Source organism: Babylonia areolata, chromosome 18, assembly GCF_041734735.1.
Source record: "Babylonia areolata isolate BAREFJ2019XMU chromosome 18, ASM4173473v1, whole genome shotgun sequence".
NCBI lineage: Eukaryota > Metazoa > Mollusca > Gastropoda > Neogastropoda > Buccinidae > Babylonia > Babylonia areolata.
The window spans coordinates 30,217,101-30,232,100 of NC_134893.1; the positions used below are offsets into that span (position 1 = coordinate 30,217,101).

At 41.9% G+C, this 15,000-nt stretch overlaps 1 protein-coding gene across 3 annotated transcripts in view; it reads left to right on the forward strand.

The window, feature by feature from the left end:
• Positions 1 to 15,000, forward strand: part of LOC143292643 (chitin synthase chs-1-like) — a 69,295-nt gene that overhangs the window by 33,361 nt on the left and 20,934 nt on the right. For all 3 annotated transcript variants that reach the window (XM_076603130.1, XM_076603132.1, XM_076603131.1), the window contains exons 6-11: positions 354 to 444; positions 998 to 1,170; positions 7,937 to 8,013; positions 9,911 to 10,019; positions 11,903 to 12,056; positions 14,643 to 14,853. In XM_076603130.1, the coding sequence (XP_076459245.1) occupies positions 354 to 444; positions 998 to 1,170; positions 7,937 to 8,013; positions 9,911 to 10,019; positions 11,903 to 12,056; positions 14,643 to 14,853 (815 nt within the window). The remainder of the gene's footprint in view (positions 1 to 353; positions 445 to 997; positions 1,171 to 7,936; positions 8,014 to 9,910; positions 10,020 to 11,902; positions 12,057 to 14,642; positions 14,854 to 15,000) is intronic.

A 15,000-nucleotide genomic window follows, 5' to 3' on the forward strand; every position in this document is an offset into this window, starting at 1 on the left:
ATGTGAAGTGAGGAATGTTATGATCCTGGCTCATAGACGTTGCGTTACTGCTGTTGTTGCTGTTGTCTTTGAACTGTTCTTCTTGTTTCCATGTGTTTGTGTGTAGGTATGTGTGTATGTAGGCGCATGTTCATCTATATACCCCGCCGGCGCCTATTTGCATATAAATATCTTTATTGTGACACTTTGTGTGCGCGTGTGTGTGTGTGTGTGTGTGTGTGTGTGTGTGTGTATGTGTGTGTGTATGTGTGTGTGTGTGTGAGCGTGTATATGTGTATGTGTGTGTGTGTGTGTGTGTGTCTGTCTGTCTGTCTGTGCATGTGTGTGTGTGTGTGTGTGTGTGTGTGTGGCAGCCTCTACAACAAGTCCCTGTACTGTGGCGTCTTCCAGGACAGTTCTCTGGTCCTGCACCGTTCACGGGACAGGATTCCAGACTCCGAACAGGTGAGTCTGGATTTCTTCTTTTTTTTTCTTCTTCTTCTTCTTCTTTTTTTTTTTATGTGTTTTTTTGCTTGTCTGCCTCGGCTTGCTGTGTGTCTGTCTGCCTGTCTGTCTGTCTGTCTAAGTGTGTGCATGTCTATGTGTTTGGCTAGCTGTTTGGTTGTCTGTCTGTCTGTCTGTCTGTATGTATGTACGTATGTCCGTCTGTTTGTTTGTATGTATGTATGTGTGTGCGTCTGTCTGTTACGAGCAAGGTGGGAGATGTATGAATGTATATATGTATGTATGTACATTTGTATAAACTTCGTAATTCATATGTGCGTACACCCCTACGTACCTCTCTCTCTGTCTTTCTCTCTCAGGGTAGGATGGTTGGTTGCATGGTTGCTTGCTTGGCTGCTCGACTGACTGACTGATTCTAAAAAAAACAACCCACAACCCCCACCCATCCCATCACACCCACCACCACCCATGACCCCCAACACCCATGACCCCCAACCACCCCCACCATTGCCACCCATCCCCACCACCCATCCCCACCATCCCCGGGTTTCAGCCCCTGGTGGCCCCCTGGGCTAAAGTGGAGGAGCTGGGGGAGGACGCGGAGGTCTTCGACCTTCAGGACACGTCGGGCATCCGCACGGACCACACGCCTATGGTGTACGTGTGTGCCACCATGTGGCACGAGACTCGAGGGGAAATGATTCAGATGATCCGTTCCATCGTCAGGTCAGTGGGGTGTGTGTGTGTGTGTGTGTTGTTGTCTTCAGTTTAACGTCTTTCCACTTGAAGTGATATTAGACGGGGTGGGGGGGGGGGGGGGGGGGGGGAAACCGTGGGGGTAGGGGCTGTGAGAGGGGGAGGGGTAAAAGTGTGTGTATGTGTGGAGGGTGAATAGGGAGAGACAACGCTAGGAAAAATGGAAACGTTATAAACGCCAACATCAAACAAATATAACATCTATAACAAATGTCCTATAGGACTATGCAGCAAACCTTCTGCAATAACAAATAACATATTGGAATTGTTAATAACACATTCAAAAGAACTTTTGGTGAAGTCTGGCAAAAAACATTTTAGATTCTGACATTCGAATATTACATGGTTGCTAGAAATATGTTCTCCACATATACATCTGACATCTTTGCTGAACTTTGTTACAAAAGCGTTCAGTTTTATCCTGTTTGATAATGTATGAATCTGCCTTAATCTTATTGAATTACTGTATGTATTTGACTGATTGATAGTTCCCGGTTGTTGACCATTAATTACACTATGGTTTAAAGCTTTGCCGTTTTCTTGGTATAATTCTCTGATTTTGTTCCACGATGTTTTTTCTAGTATTCGATAACCCTCTTGTACAGATAGAGGCACATAAAGTTCTATGGTTCCCTGTTCGTTCTTTGCACCTTTTCTTGCAGCCCTGTCAGCCCATTCATTGTAGAGAATACCAAGATGTGAAGGAACCCAGAAAAACGTAATATGTGTTCCTTTCAAGCTTAAAAGATGTAAAATGTGGCTGATTTCTAGTATGATTTTAGATTTGTTCTTACAATTTGGTGAGTTTAAAGCACATAATACAGATTTGGAATCAACGCAAAACAAGACTTGTAGAAGGCAAATTGGAAGATCAAGAATATGATTTAGAGCCATAAGAACAGCAATAAGTTCAGCAGTGAATATTGAACGATTTTTACCAATATAGTATGATCTTTCCGTTTTCAGTTCTGGTATAACGAAAGCTGAACCTGCTTGGCCATTGTCTAATAGTGAGCCATCTGTGTAGATCTGTAAATGATCACGGTATCTATTTTGAAGGTGTACTCGGACTTCCGTTGCCATGATATTCGGATTTTCATTCTTTTTAATGTCAGTATGATTAACATCAAAATGTGCTTTATTCATCTCCCAGATGGGGTATGGACTTACGGTCTTCTGTGTGTCTACGTCATCTGAATTAATTTTAGATTTTTCGAACAGGTTTGACACAAACGTGCCAATGGGAGTTAAATAAGATATGTTTTTAGCTCTTTTAGGGAAGTTGTTTTCGGATGTAATTTTTACTTCCTCTGATGTATAATTTTCAGTTGTTGAGCTTCTCAGTACGTATTTAGCACATGCGAGGTTTCGGTATTCATCTAAAGGTAGTACTCCTATTTCTTTGTATGTTCCGAGGGTCGATGCATGGAAAGGTACACCAAGGGCAAGTCTATATGCTTTGCAGTCTATGCTTTGAAGTTTCTTTAGCAAATATTTTGGAGCATTGAAAAAGACTTCTTGTCCATAGGATAGTTTGGATCGAATAAGTGATGATGATAAATGTTCCAAAATCGTTGTATCTTGTCCCCAGTATTGTTTACTCACAATTTTGAGTAAGTTTAAAGATTTTCTTGCTTTTGTTAATATATATTCAATATGGCTGTTCCAAGTTAGTTTTGAAGTAAGTATCAATCCTAAAAACTTAACAGTATCTTTATACTGAATTGTCTCATTTTCAATCTTAAATGTTGGTAACTCTTCTGGGTTTGTACCATTGTTAAAAAGCATAATATGTGTTTTTTCTGATGATAATGTGAGACCATTATCAGCAATATATCTATTTAATCTATCTATTTCTCGTTGGTATATTTTCTTGATATAGTTTAAAGCCCTTTTGGATGTATTCCGTTTCATAGTTACATTCATCCACATACATATATCATCTGCGTATTGCACTAGGATCACATCATTTGATAAGTGTTTGGGTAAGTCATTCAACAAGATATTAAATAAAACAGGGGCAATAACAGAACCTTGGGGTAATCCCATGTGAAGAGTTTTAGGATTTGAGTATGTATTCCCGACCCGTACCTGTATACTTCTTTCACTCCGGAAATCTTTGATATAATCATAGAGATGTCCTGAAAAGCCAACAGATTTCAGTTTAAAGAGTAACTTTGCATGCCAAACTTGATCATAGGCTTTCTTCACATCAAAAAAAGTTGCAAGAACGTATTTCCTTCTAGCGAATTGTTGTTTTACATGTGTTGTAAGTTTTACCAAATTATCAATTGCAGATCTACCTCTCTGAAAGCCTGCTTGGTTAATTGGGATAATCTTATTTTTATGACAATAGTACATCAGCCTTCTCAAAATTATTCTTTCCATTAGTTTACCAGTATGTGATGTTAGTGCAATTGGCCTGTAACTGCTCTTATCTGTTTTGCATTTTCCTTGTTTATGAACTGGTATCACAATAGACTGTTTCCATTGTGCTGGCATTAAACCATCAATCCAACACTTTTGAAAAATGTCAAACAATAAAACAACAAAATTTTCTGGTAAATGTCTCAGCATCTCATTTGAGACTGCATCAAGTCCTACAGATGTTTTCTTTTTAGGGAGGGATACTAATGCTTCTTTAACCTCGTTGAGCGTGAGTGGAGCATTGATGTACTGACTATTATCAGGACATGGATCTGTATAATCACTTTTGCTCTCTTCTTCGGTTCTGTGTTTTCTGTTTTTAAGTGAGAGACCTTCCAATCGCATAGACTCCGAGAACATTTCTACAAATGTTTCTGCCTTCTCTACATTGGACGGGAAATCTTTGTCCTTTATCTTAATAGGACAAGATGGCAAATTTATACCTTCTTTCATTTCATTAAATTTTTTCCATACCTTTTTAGTATCTTTATGATCAGAAATCTCCCTATTACAGAAGGAAGACCAATATTGTCTTTTTGCCTGTGCAATGACCATGTTGCTATGATGATTTGCCTTTTTCTTTTCAATAAGATTCTCTGGTGATTTGTTGCTCAGATAAGTAATAAATTTAGATTTTTTATTATCTACTGCTGCTTCGCAGGCTGGTGTCCACCAAATATTTCCCGAATGCTTGCTTGATTTAAGTGAATTGTATTTTGGAATTGATATGTCGGCAGCTTGTAAAATGGTGTCAGTAAAGAATGAATACAATGTATCTATATCCGCGGTGTTTATGAACTCTGTGTTATAGCTAGCAAGCATACTTTCGAATTTCTCCCAGTTAGCATCTTTATATTTATATCTTGGAACTTTGTCTTTTTGAAATTCTGTAGGTCTTTGAGTTACATTAAAAGTCATGATGATCGGTAAGTGATCACTTCCTAATGTATCTTTATATGTCGTCCATTTACATTCTGGATACAACGTAGGGGATATGAAAGACAGATCTATAGCAGATGCCCTGTGAGTGACAATATCAGGGATTCTGGTAACGCTGCCATCATTTAAAAGGCTCAAGGAGGAATCAACAATATTTTCTACAAAGCGGTTACAAGTAACTGATACACAATCTTTGTCCCAAAAAGCAGAATGGGCGTTAAAATCTCCCCCAATCAACCATTTTTCATTATCCTGAATATTATGTAACCATTCCGTGTTTACTTCGTTAGGGCCTCTCGGTAAATACACAGATACAACACGTAGAGTAAGATGATCACTGAACCTAATACGTGCCGCGCATGAATGAAAATCTGGAGTAGTGTTAGGTGCTGGTGGAGAGCATACGGTGTACTCTATTCCTTCTTGAATATATAGTGCGGCACTGATTTTTGTGGTAGCATCTACATTCTGGTGCACAGGTGGGTAATAATAACCTGGAAGCTTGGGTAATTTATTCTTCTTAACATTAAGTGATTGTAATATAAGTGCTTGGTAGTTATTATTTGCCAAATGTTGGATAAGATATGGTAAATTTGTGGAGATGGATCTAGCATTCCACTGCATAACCTGGATTGCCTGTTTGCGAATGGGGGGCATTATGGAGGAGAGTATGTGTATGTTGGGTGTGTGTGTGTGTGTGTGTGTGTGTGTGTGTGTGAACCATATTTCTGAAGTTTCAGTTTCTCAAGGAGGCGTCACTGCGTTCGGATAAATCCATATATGCCACACCACATCTGCTAGGCAGATGCCTGACCAGCGGCATAACCCAACGCGCTTTTTGCCAGGCCTTCAGTGCATGCTTGTATATTTGTGTACCTCTTAGAGTGGATTTCTTTTTACATAATTTTGCCCCCAGAGGACAACACTCTCGTTGCCATGAGTTCTTTTTCAGTGCGCCAAGTGGGTGCTGCACACGGGACCTCGGTTTATCGTCTCATCCGAAAGACTAGACGCTCAGTTTGATTTTCCAGTCAAACTTGGGAAAAAGGGCGAGAGCGGGATTCGAACCCACACCCTCACGGGCTGTGTACTGACAGCTGAGCGTCTAAACCATTCTGCCACCTTCCTCCCCGTTCCATATTTCTGAAAATCATAATGACTGACGTCTGATCTAACTAAACAGATAACGTACATCCCTCTGGGTCAACATGCTTGATTGCTTATTGTTGTTATTGTTCGTTTTTTGTTCTTTGATTTTGTTTTTGTTGTTGTGTTTGTTTTTTTAGTATTGTGAATTTGTCATATTTTTGTTTGGGATAAATGCCCAGTCATGTATGCATACATTGTATAATGCTGTATTTCTTGTCTTACTTTTCTTCTTCTGATCTTTTCTTCCTAAAAAATGGTATGTTTTGGTGTGGCCACTGTTAAAAAAATAAGCGAAACACAATACCAAATGTGATTAATATTTGTACTGGTTGCACGAAATATATAACATTCTCATGTGCCACCACGGGGTTTCCTGAAGTAAACACGTCTTGTCTTGTGTGGTCTGGTCTGGTCTGGTCTGATCTTGTCTGGTCCGGTCTTGTCCTGTCTTGTCTGGTCTGGTCTTACCTTGTCTGGTCCTGTCTTGTCTGGTCTCAAGACTGGCTTCAAATAGGAAGGTGGCTGAATAGTTAAGACGCTCATCTGCTAATACAGTGTCCGTGATTTTGGCAGAATAGTTAATTAAGACACTTATCTGCCAACAACAGTGTTCGATAGGGTGTGAGTTCGACTCACAGTCTGGCCCTTTCCCCCAGGTTTTGATGGAAAATCAAACTGAGCGTCTAGTCATTCGGACGAGACGATAAACCGAGGTCCCGTGTGCAGCACGCACTTGGCGCACTGAAAAAGAACCCCGGCCACGGCAACAATGTGTTGTCCTCCTGGCAAAATGCTGTAGAAGAAGTTCGCTCTGATGGGCACATGAATATAAATGCATGCCCTTAATTAAGGCCTGACGAGCGTGTTGGGTTATGCTGCTGGTCAGGCACCTGCATAGCAGATGTGGTTAACTCACTCAGTACGGCCAGTCCTCCACTTCTCCTCTACACAGACCCCTCGGGTGTCCAGTGGGTGTCTGAATGACCCAACCTTTAGCTTCCGTCGTCAGAATTGTGGTATCTTTGTCAACATTCACCTCTTCAGTATAAGAGCCTCCCGCTTGCAATAATTTGATGATGGTAATTGGGGTGAAACGCTGTTAACGTCGTCTCTTTCGCCGTTCGTATGGAGAGAGTTAAGTGTGTAGATTTGTCCGAACAATGTGCCGCCTCGTTGAGAAACTGAAAACAAGAACCTCTAGACTGAAAAAAAAGAAAAGCAGAGCGGGGTTTTCTAAGCCAAAAGCCATGTGAACGAGGTTTGTTTTCTGTCTCATGTTTCAGTTCGACACGTTTTTATTTTTTAACGTTCTTTGGCTTAGTGCTGTAGATGCCTGGTCCACGTTGTCTGTCATTGTCTTCATCAATTCAAGGATCAAGATTTTGTGGGCGTTGTCTTATAGTCTTTGCAAGTCGGTCAGCACCACCATCACCACCAACAATAATAATGATAGTAATAATGATAATCATCATCATCAACATAGAAGCAGTCAGTTGTTTTTGTCACTGCCGCTTGCTGCTGCAACTGATCTTTTCATTCTGTAAATAAACGTCTTTTCAGACTTGTATTACAGAAATGCCTTTTTTTTTCTTTGTTTAGTTGTTGCGTTTTGTTGTTGTTGTTGTTTTGTTTTTGTTTGTTTTTGTTTTTGTTTTTTGTTTGTTGTTGTTGTTGTTGTTGTGTTTGTTTTTTTTGGGGGGGGGGGGTTGGAGGGAGGGGGTGTTTGTTTTAGTGTTGTTGTTTGCCATAACTGATGTTCCCCTGTATACCAAGTGTATACTAAACATCTTTGTTGTTGTTGTTGTTGTTGTTGTCGATGTTTTGTTTTTGTTTTTTTGTTGTTGTTTTTTGTTTTGTTTTGTTGTTGTTGTTTGTTGTTTTTTTTTTTGGGGGGGGGCTTGGGGGGGGGGGTGTTTGTTTTTGTGTTGTTGTTTGCCATAACTGATGTTCCCCTGTATACCAAGTGTATACTAAACATCTTTGTTGTTGTTGTTGTTGTTTTGTTTTTGGGTTTTTTTGTTGTTTTTTTGTTTTGTTTTTTTTTTAGTTGTTGTTGTTTTTTGTTTTTTTGTTGTTGTTTTTTTGGGGGGTGTTTGTTTTAGTGTTGTTGTTTGCCATAACTGATGTTCCCCTGTATACCAAGTGTATACTAAACATCTTTCTAAAGGAACAACATGATAAAGAAAATCAAAGAAGGGGGTGGGGGTTGGTGATGTTTCAGACTGGATGAGGACCAAAGCGCCCGACGGATCGCCATCAAGGCTTTCGAGGCAGAGTCTGACTACTACGAGTTTCAGGGTAAGGAGGGGAGGCGATTGCCAGTACACCACGTTATCTAATACGCATGCACTGAAATACATGGTTGGCGAGTGTTTTTTGACAGTCATCGCAGGTGAATAAATCACTTGGTTTTAGGATATTGTTTTGTATTTTTCTAGAGATCACATTTGATTGATGATCATACTGCTGTACAGTTGTGATTAGATGGTTTCGCAAATTATGAAATAAGATACACGTATCTAAGAAATGTAATTCATCTTCAACAACTTCACATATATCACATAACCTATCTTCTCTGGGAATGTTTGCATATCTTCCTCGTTCGATATTTAAATAATGTGCGCTTATTCTGAGTTGACAAAGAGCTTGTTAGTGCGCAGGATCGATTTTATCAGTTAGATAATTCTCAGTTTGATAATCGTTTCTTTTAATTTTGTTGTAGAAGTCTAATCTGTTGTATTCAGTTTTTCTCTGTTTCCTGAATTGTACATATCTATTTCTTAGTAGTTGGCGTAATGTGAATTTAAGTCTGCTGTTACTAAATGTTGACTGATTATTCCAAACATGACCTAATCCAACATTGTGAAGAATATTCTTTACAACTAGTGTCCAGGGGTTTTCAATTGTGTCTGGTTGGTTCATCATCGACATATAGACCTTTTTGATATGGCTATCATCATGTGCATCCAGAATATGAGTCCAGTGGTCAAGAACTTTGCATGCAATATGAATTCCAATTGGAAATCTGCCCAGTTCTGCTAGAGTTGGCAGATTCATCGTTTTAGAATGTACCCCTAGAAGCAGTTTGCAAAATTTTATATGCATTTGTTCATGTGAATGTTTCGAAGAAATACAGTTTCTAAAGAAATCTGTCATTCCTGTATGGAATGAATTGGTAGTTTTAGTTTCAGCCCATGGGAACCAAATGTCGGATCCATATGATAATATAGGTAAAACAAGCAAGTCAAAAAGCTGCAGTACAATATCCAAACGAATATCTTGCTTTTTAACGATTCGTCGGAGGGAATGTGCTCCTTTTGATGCCTGTTTAGCTAGGTACTTTTGGGCAAATGAGAATGTTCCAGTTTTGTGAAATAATATACCCAGGTACTTGTATTGATCAGTTGTCTGGATTATATCATTGCCTATTGTGAAAATAACAGGCACTTTGGGATCGGTGTGTGTGAAAACTATTACTTCAGTTTTATGTACGTTAATTTTTAGATTCCAGTTTTCACAATACTAGTTTATCTAGTTTCCTTTGTAATCCTATCTTTGTCGTGGACAAAATTACTAGGTCATCAGCATATAGTGAACACGAAACACTATCATTTTTGTCAAAGTCTATGGATGGCGAGTCAGTAACGCCCAAACATTTCGGGAGATCATTGATAAAGATATCAAATAAAGTGGGACTGAGTGTGTTCCCTTGTAGTACCCACTTCAGTATGGGTATTTCAGAAGAAAATCCAGTATCAGTTCTTGTGCAAACTGTGGCATTTTCATACATGCTTTGTATAACTCTAAAGCAATTTTCATTTATACCGATTTGATACATTTTTAGCATTGAAGCGTGATATCAGACTATGTCAAATGCTTTCTGAAAATCAACAAAACAGCAATAAAGGCGATTCATTCTTTTTCTTAAAGTATCGTCAATGATCTTTTTCAGTATGAATATGTGGTCCGAGGTCTTGTGTGATTTTCGGAAGCCTGCTTGTTCTTTTGATAGTAAATTATTGTCTTCAAGATAGTTTGTTATTCGATTGTTTAATATTTGACAAAAAAAGATTACTAAGTGAGTTGTTTAGAGTCATTCCTCGATAATGGTGTGTGTGTGTGTGTGTGTGTGTGTGTGTGTGTGTGTGTGTGTGTGTGTGTGTGTGTGTGTGTGTGTGTGTGTGTGTGTTCACAGCTCACATTTTCTTTGACGACGCCTTTGAGCCTCACGACGACGAGGAAGCAGCGCCCAGCGTCAATGACTTCGTCAAAATGTTGGTGGACGTCGTGCCTGAAGCCACGGAGTGAGTGTGGGAGTGATGACGATAATAATGATGATGATAATGATGATATGGATACTTATATAGCGCCTATCCTCACTCGGACAACTAAGCTCCAAGCGCTTTACAAACTCCGGGAGGTCATTTGCTCAACAGGCTGTCTACCTGGGGTAGAGCCGACTGACGGGTGCCATTGGGCGCTCATCATTCGTTTCCCTGTGTCATTCAATCAGATTTCATGCACGCACACTCACACGGACATGAAATATTTTACGTGTATGACCGTTTTTGTTTATTTACTCCGCCGTGCAGGCAGCCATACTCTGTTTTGGTGGGTGTGGGGGATGGGCTGGCATGCTGGGTATGTTCTTGTTTCAAAAACCCACCGAACGCTAACATGGATTACAGGATCTCTGACATGCGTATTTGATCTTCTGCATGCGTATACACACGAAGGGGTTCAGGCACCAGCAGGTCTGCACATATGTTGACCTGGGAGATCGGAAAAATCTCCTCGCTTTACCCACCAGGCGCCGTCACGGAGATTCGAACCCGGGACCCTCAAATTGAAAGTCCAACGCTTTAATCTCTCGGCTATTGCGCCCGGGGTGGAGGTGTGGGTGTTGGGGAGGACGGGAGAAGAGGGTAAGAAAGTAAAAATAATGGGGAAGGGGGTGGGGGAAAGAAGTTTAGTTTTGCAATGTATCACTTGCAGTTTCATTTTCAGATTTTTTATTAAGGAGATGCCAAAGCGTGTGGACTGATCTGTATTCGTTACACCACTTCTGGTGTGTGTGTGTGTGTGTGTGTGTGTGTGTGTGTGTGTGTGTGTGTGTGTGTGTGTGATCTCTCTCTCTCTCTCTTTCTCTCTCTCTCTCTCTATCTCCCCTTCTAAGTGTGTGTGTGTGTGTGTGTGTGTGTGTGTGTGTGTGTATGTGTGTGTGTGTGTGTGTGTGTGCATGCGTGCCGAAAGCCAGACCGTAAATCTGGTATAATATTGTCACTGACAATCCTTAAAAACTATGTCGAAATGCGTCAATCAGTTGATAACGTATCACGCCATAGAATATTGTTTTCAGAGATCTTCTCTTTACAGTGGACACAAACTAACGAAATCAAACTCTAGTCTGGTCACGTCTACGATTCTGTATACATGCATATATTACAAATTGTGAACCATCCTCACCCAACTCTTTTTTTTTCCCCGCACTGACATATCTTTACATCTCTCTCTCTCTCTCTGTCTGTCTGTCTGTCTCTGTCTCTCTCTCTCCCCTCTCTCTCTTCCTCTCTCTGTCTTTCACATAATGTGTCTATCTGTCCATATCCCTATTACCCGTCGCCTTATTTGCGGTCTTTTATGTCTCTTACATCTGTGTTTAAAATTTTATCATTACTTTTCTGTGTTAATTTCACTTGAATCATTCATGTGTAGCATTCAAGCTAAGGTTTTGTTGTTGTTTTTCCATTGGTGTGCGTGTGTGTGTGTGTGTTAGTGTGTGTGTGCGTGTGTGTTACTCGCTTCCGTTTCGTACAGATATGAGCGATGTTGTGTCTCTCAGTTTGACGCTGTGTTATACTTGTACATTATACATGTATTAAGGATAACAACATTTATATGCGTACATGTTTGTGTCTCTTAGAACAACGGCATATGTGTAAGTCGGCCAAAGTGCTAATATCTTCACCGTTGGAAAATAAAGATTCATTCATTCATTCATTCATTCATTCTGTCTACTCTTGTCTCCCTCTCTCTCTCTTTCTTTCTTTTTATGTTGTTGTTTGTTTATTTAATATTTTTGCTTTCTCTACATTACTAATGTGTTCTATATGGTGTTTGTAAAAGATCGTCATGTATAATGTTTCAATTGCCCAAACTTCTTGCCTTGCCTTGCCTTGCCTTCTAGCATAGAGCACGAGGCTGAGATGAACGTGCCCCCTCCCACCCTGACCCCCACCCCTTACGGGGGCCGCCTGGAGTGGCAGCTACCCGGGGGGAACACCCTGGTGGCTCACCTCAAGGACAAGGTCCTCATCCGTCACAGGAAACGTTGGAGCCAGGTGAGGACGTGGTGGTGGCTGGGTGTGTGTGGGTGGGTGTGGGGGGTAGGTTGGCCGGCCGGGTGGGTTGGTGGTAGAAGGAGGAGGAGGGGGGTGGAGCAGACGATTAGAGAAGTGAGACAAGGTTGGAGAGGGGTGGGGGGTTTCCGGGATGGGAAGGGGGGGTATTGCGGGGAATTCATAAGGGGAAGGAGGGTATTTTGGACGTGGAAGTTCAGGGTGGTTGCTGGTAGAAGGAGGAATAGGAAACGATAAGAGGAGTGAAGCAAGGAATTCGGGTGTGAGGGGGGGGTGGGGGATCCATGAGGGGAAGGAGGGTATTTTGGACGTGGAGGTTGGTGGTGGATGGAGTCAGGTCAGGACGTTGTGGGTGGATGTGTGGCGTGGGTGGGTGGCTGACAGACGGGGTGCGTGGTCGAAGGAGGAAGAGGGTGAGACGATTAGAGGAGTGAGGCAAGGGGTTGCGGGGTGGGGGCAGGGTAAGGGAGGTATTTGGGGGGCGTGGAGGTTGGGGATGGGTGGGTGTGTGGGTAGGAGGAGGACGAGAAAACGATTGGAGGAGTGAGGCAAGGGGTGGGGAGGGGAATGAGGGAGATATTAGGGGCATGGAGGTTTAAGGGTAGGGGGGTAGGGGTGGTGTGTTAGGTGGAGATAAAGAGTTGGAGACGCGATTGGAGGGTAGATTTTTTTGTGGAGGTGGGTGGTGGGGAGGAGCGGGGAGGTTGGGTAGTAGTAGTAGTAGTAGTAGTAGTAGTAGTAGTAGTGGTAGTAGTAGTAGTGCTAGTGGTAGCGCAGTTATATAGCGCTTTCAAAAATCTCAAAGCGATATGTGGTGGATGTTGGTGACGATGATGATGATGATGATGATGATGATGTTGATGATGATGTTGATGATGATGATTTTTTTACCAGTGATGCAGTGTGAGGTTTAAAGGGCACGTGTGTGGTCTCCAGGTTACGTAGATGTATTTTCAGATGTATGTACATTGGGCTTTTCTGTTGATACAGTGTGTTTTTTCAGACAACACACCTGTTGTTCCTTTTTCAGTAGACGTCAAACACTTTTTTACTTTTTCTTTCTTTCTTTTTCGGGGCAGAACACCTGTGGTTTCCAGCTTATGCTATATGGTTTTCAGGAGAAAAAACAACAACAAAAAACACTAATGGCTTTTACAGGTAATGCAAACAGGGTTTGTTTTTGTTTTGTTTGTTGTTGTTGTTTGTTTGTTTTGTATGTTTTGCTTTTTTATGGATATTGGTTTAGTTTCATGTTATTGTTGTTGTTGTTTCTTGTATTTTCTTTCAGGCGCTGTAGTATTTCTGTGAGAAGTTATTGTCTTTTGCTTTTTTTCAAATCATATGAGACGGTTGCTTTTCCTGTTTGTTTGCTCATTTTACTTGTTTGTTTGTTTGTTTTTCGCTTCCTTCAGGCGGTGTATGAGTCGCTGTTTTTCAGATGATGCCACGCGGTTTACTTTTGCTGTTGTTCTTTTCTTGTTGCTGTTATTCCCTCAGGTGACCCCCCGCCCCCTCTCCCCCACTCCACCCCCTTCCACCCCAACCAACCAGGAAAAACCTGCCACCCCACCCACACCACCTCACCACCACCTCCTTACCTATTACCAAGTCCCATTCTGCTTGCTTGCTTGACATGCAGGTGTTTCAGATTCAGTTTCCCAAGAAGGCGTCACTGTCTTCGGGTAAATCCATATACGCGCCACCACATCTGCTGAGCAGATTAGCAGATGCCTGACCAGCAGCATAACCCAAACGCAAGTCAGACCTTTAGTTGTTTATATATTTGTATACCAATCAGAGTGGATTTCTTCTACATAATTTTGCCATTAATCACTTTATGTTGCTACGGTTGTTTTTGTTGATGTCGGTTTTTTGTTTGTTTGTTTGTTTTTATTTTGTGTGTGTGTGTGTTGTTGTTGTTGTTGTTGTTTAGTGGGCCAATTGCATGCTGCACACTGGACATTGGCTTATTCGTTTCATCCCAATCACCAGACGCTAAGTTTTGATTTTGCCAGGCAAACTTGGGAGAAAGGGAAAGGGGCAAGACGGCCGTCAATCGAACCGAACCCACACCCTCACCCTCCCGGACACTGCATCGGCAAGACATGTGTCATCTTAAATAAACCCCTTCAGTGCCAGGGGGGAGAAAACAGCAGAAAGTGGTGTTTCAAGTCATGAAACAATGTTCAAAGCAATAAGCCTAAAACTGAGAAAACGGCCTGCGACATATGCCACTCTAGATAAAGCTGTGTGAATTTTCGGCCTTCCTGACTTATTTCCCTTTTTCTGATGACGTCATCAGTAACGTCACTATGCACGTACACGATACGTCCCATGGCACTCAAGGAATTTTAACAAAATAAACCATAGTGCGATGACGTCATCAGTGACGTCACTATGCACGTAAACGATACACCCTATGGCACTCAAGGGATTTTGAATAAACCATTATGCGATGACGTCATCGGTGACAATAACCATGCACGTACGCGATACGTTCTATGGCACTCAATTTTAGCAAAATAAAATTGTTGTGCCACCTTCTTCCTGTTTGTTTGTTTGTTGCAGGTGATGTACATGTACTACTTCCTGGCTCACCAGCTGCTGGGTCAATCCATCAGCGAGGCCCACAAGCTGGTGAGGGCCCAGAACACCTTCCTCCTGGCCCTGGACGGGGACGTGGACTTCCAGCCCGAGGCCCTCCTCCTCCTCATCGACCGTCTCCGCCTCAACCCCCAGGTCGGGGCCGCCTGTGGCAGGATCCACCCAACTGGGTCAGGTGAGGGGGTGGTACTGGTGTGTGGTGTGTGTGGACAGGGTAGGTAGGAAGCCACTTATGGCCAAAATCCACCCGACTGAGTCAGGTGAGGGGTGGTACTGGTGTGTGGTGTGTGTGTGGACAGGGTACGTAGGAAGCCGCCTGTGG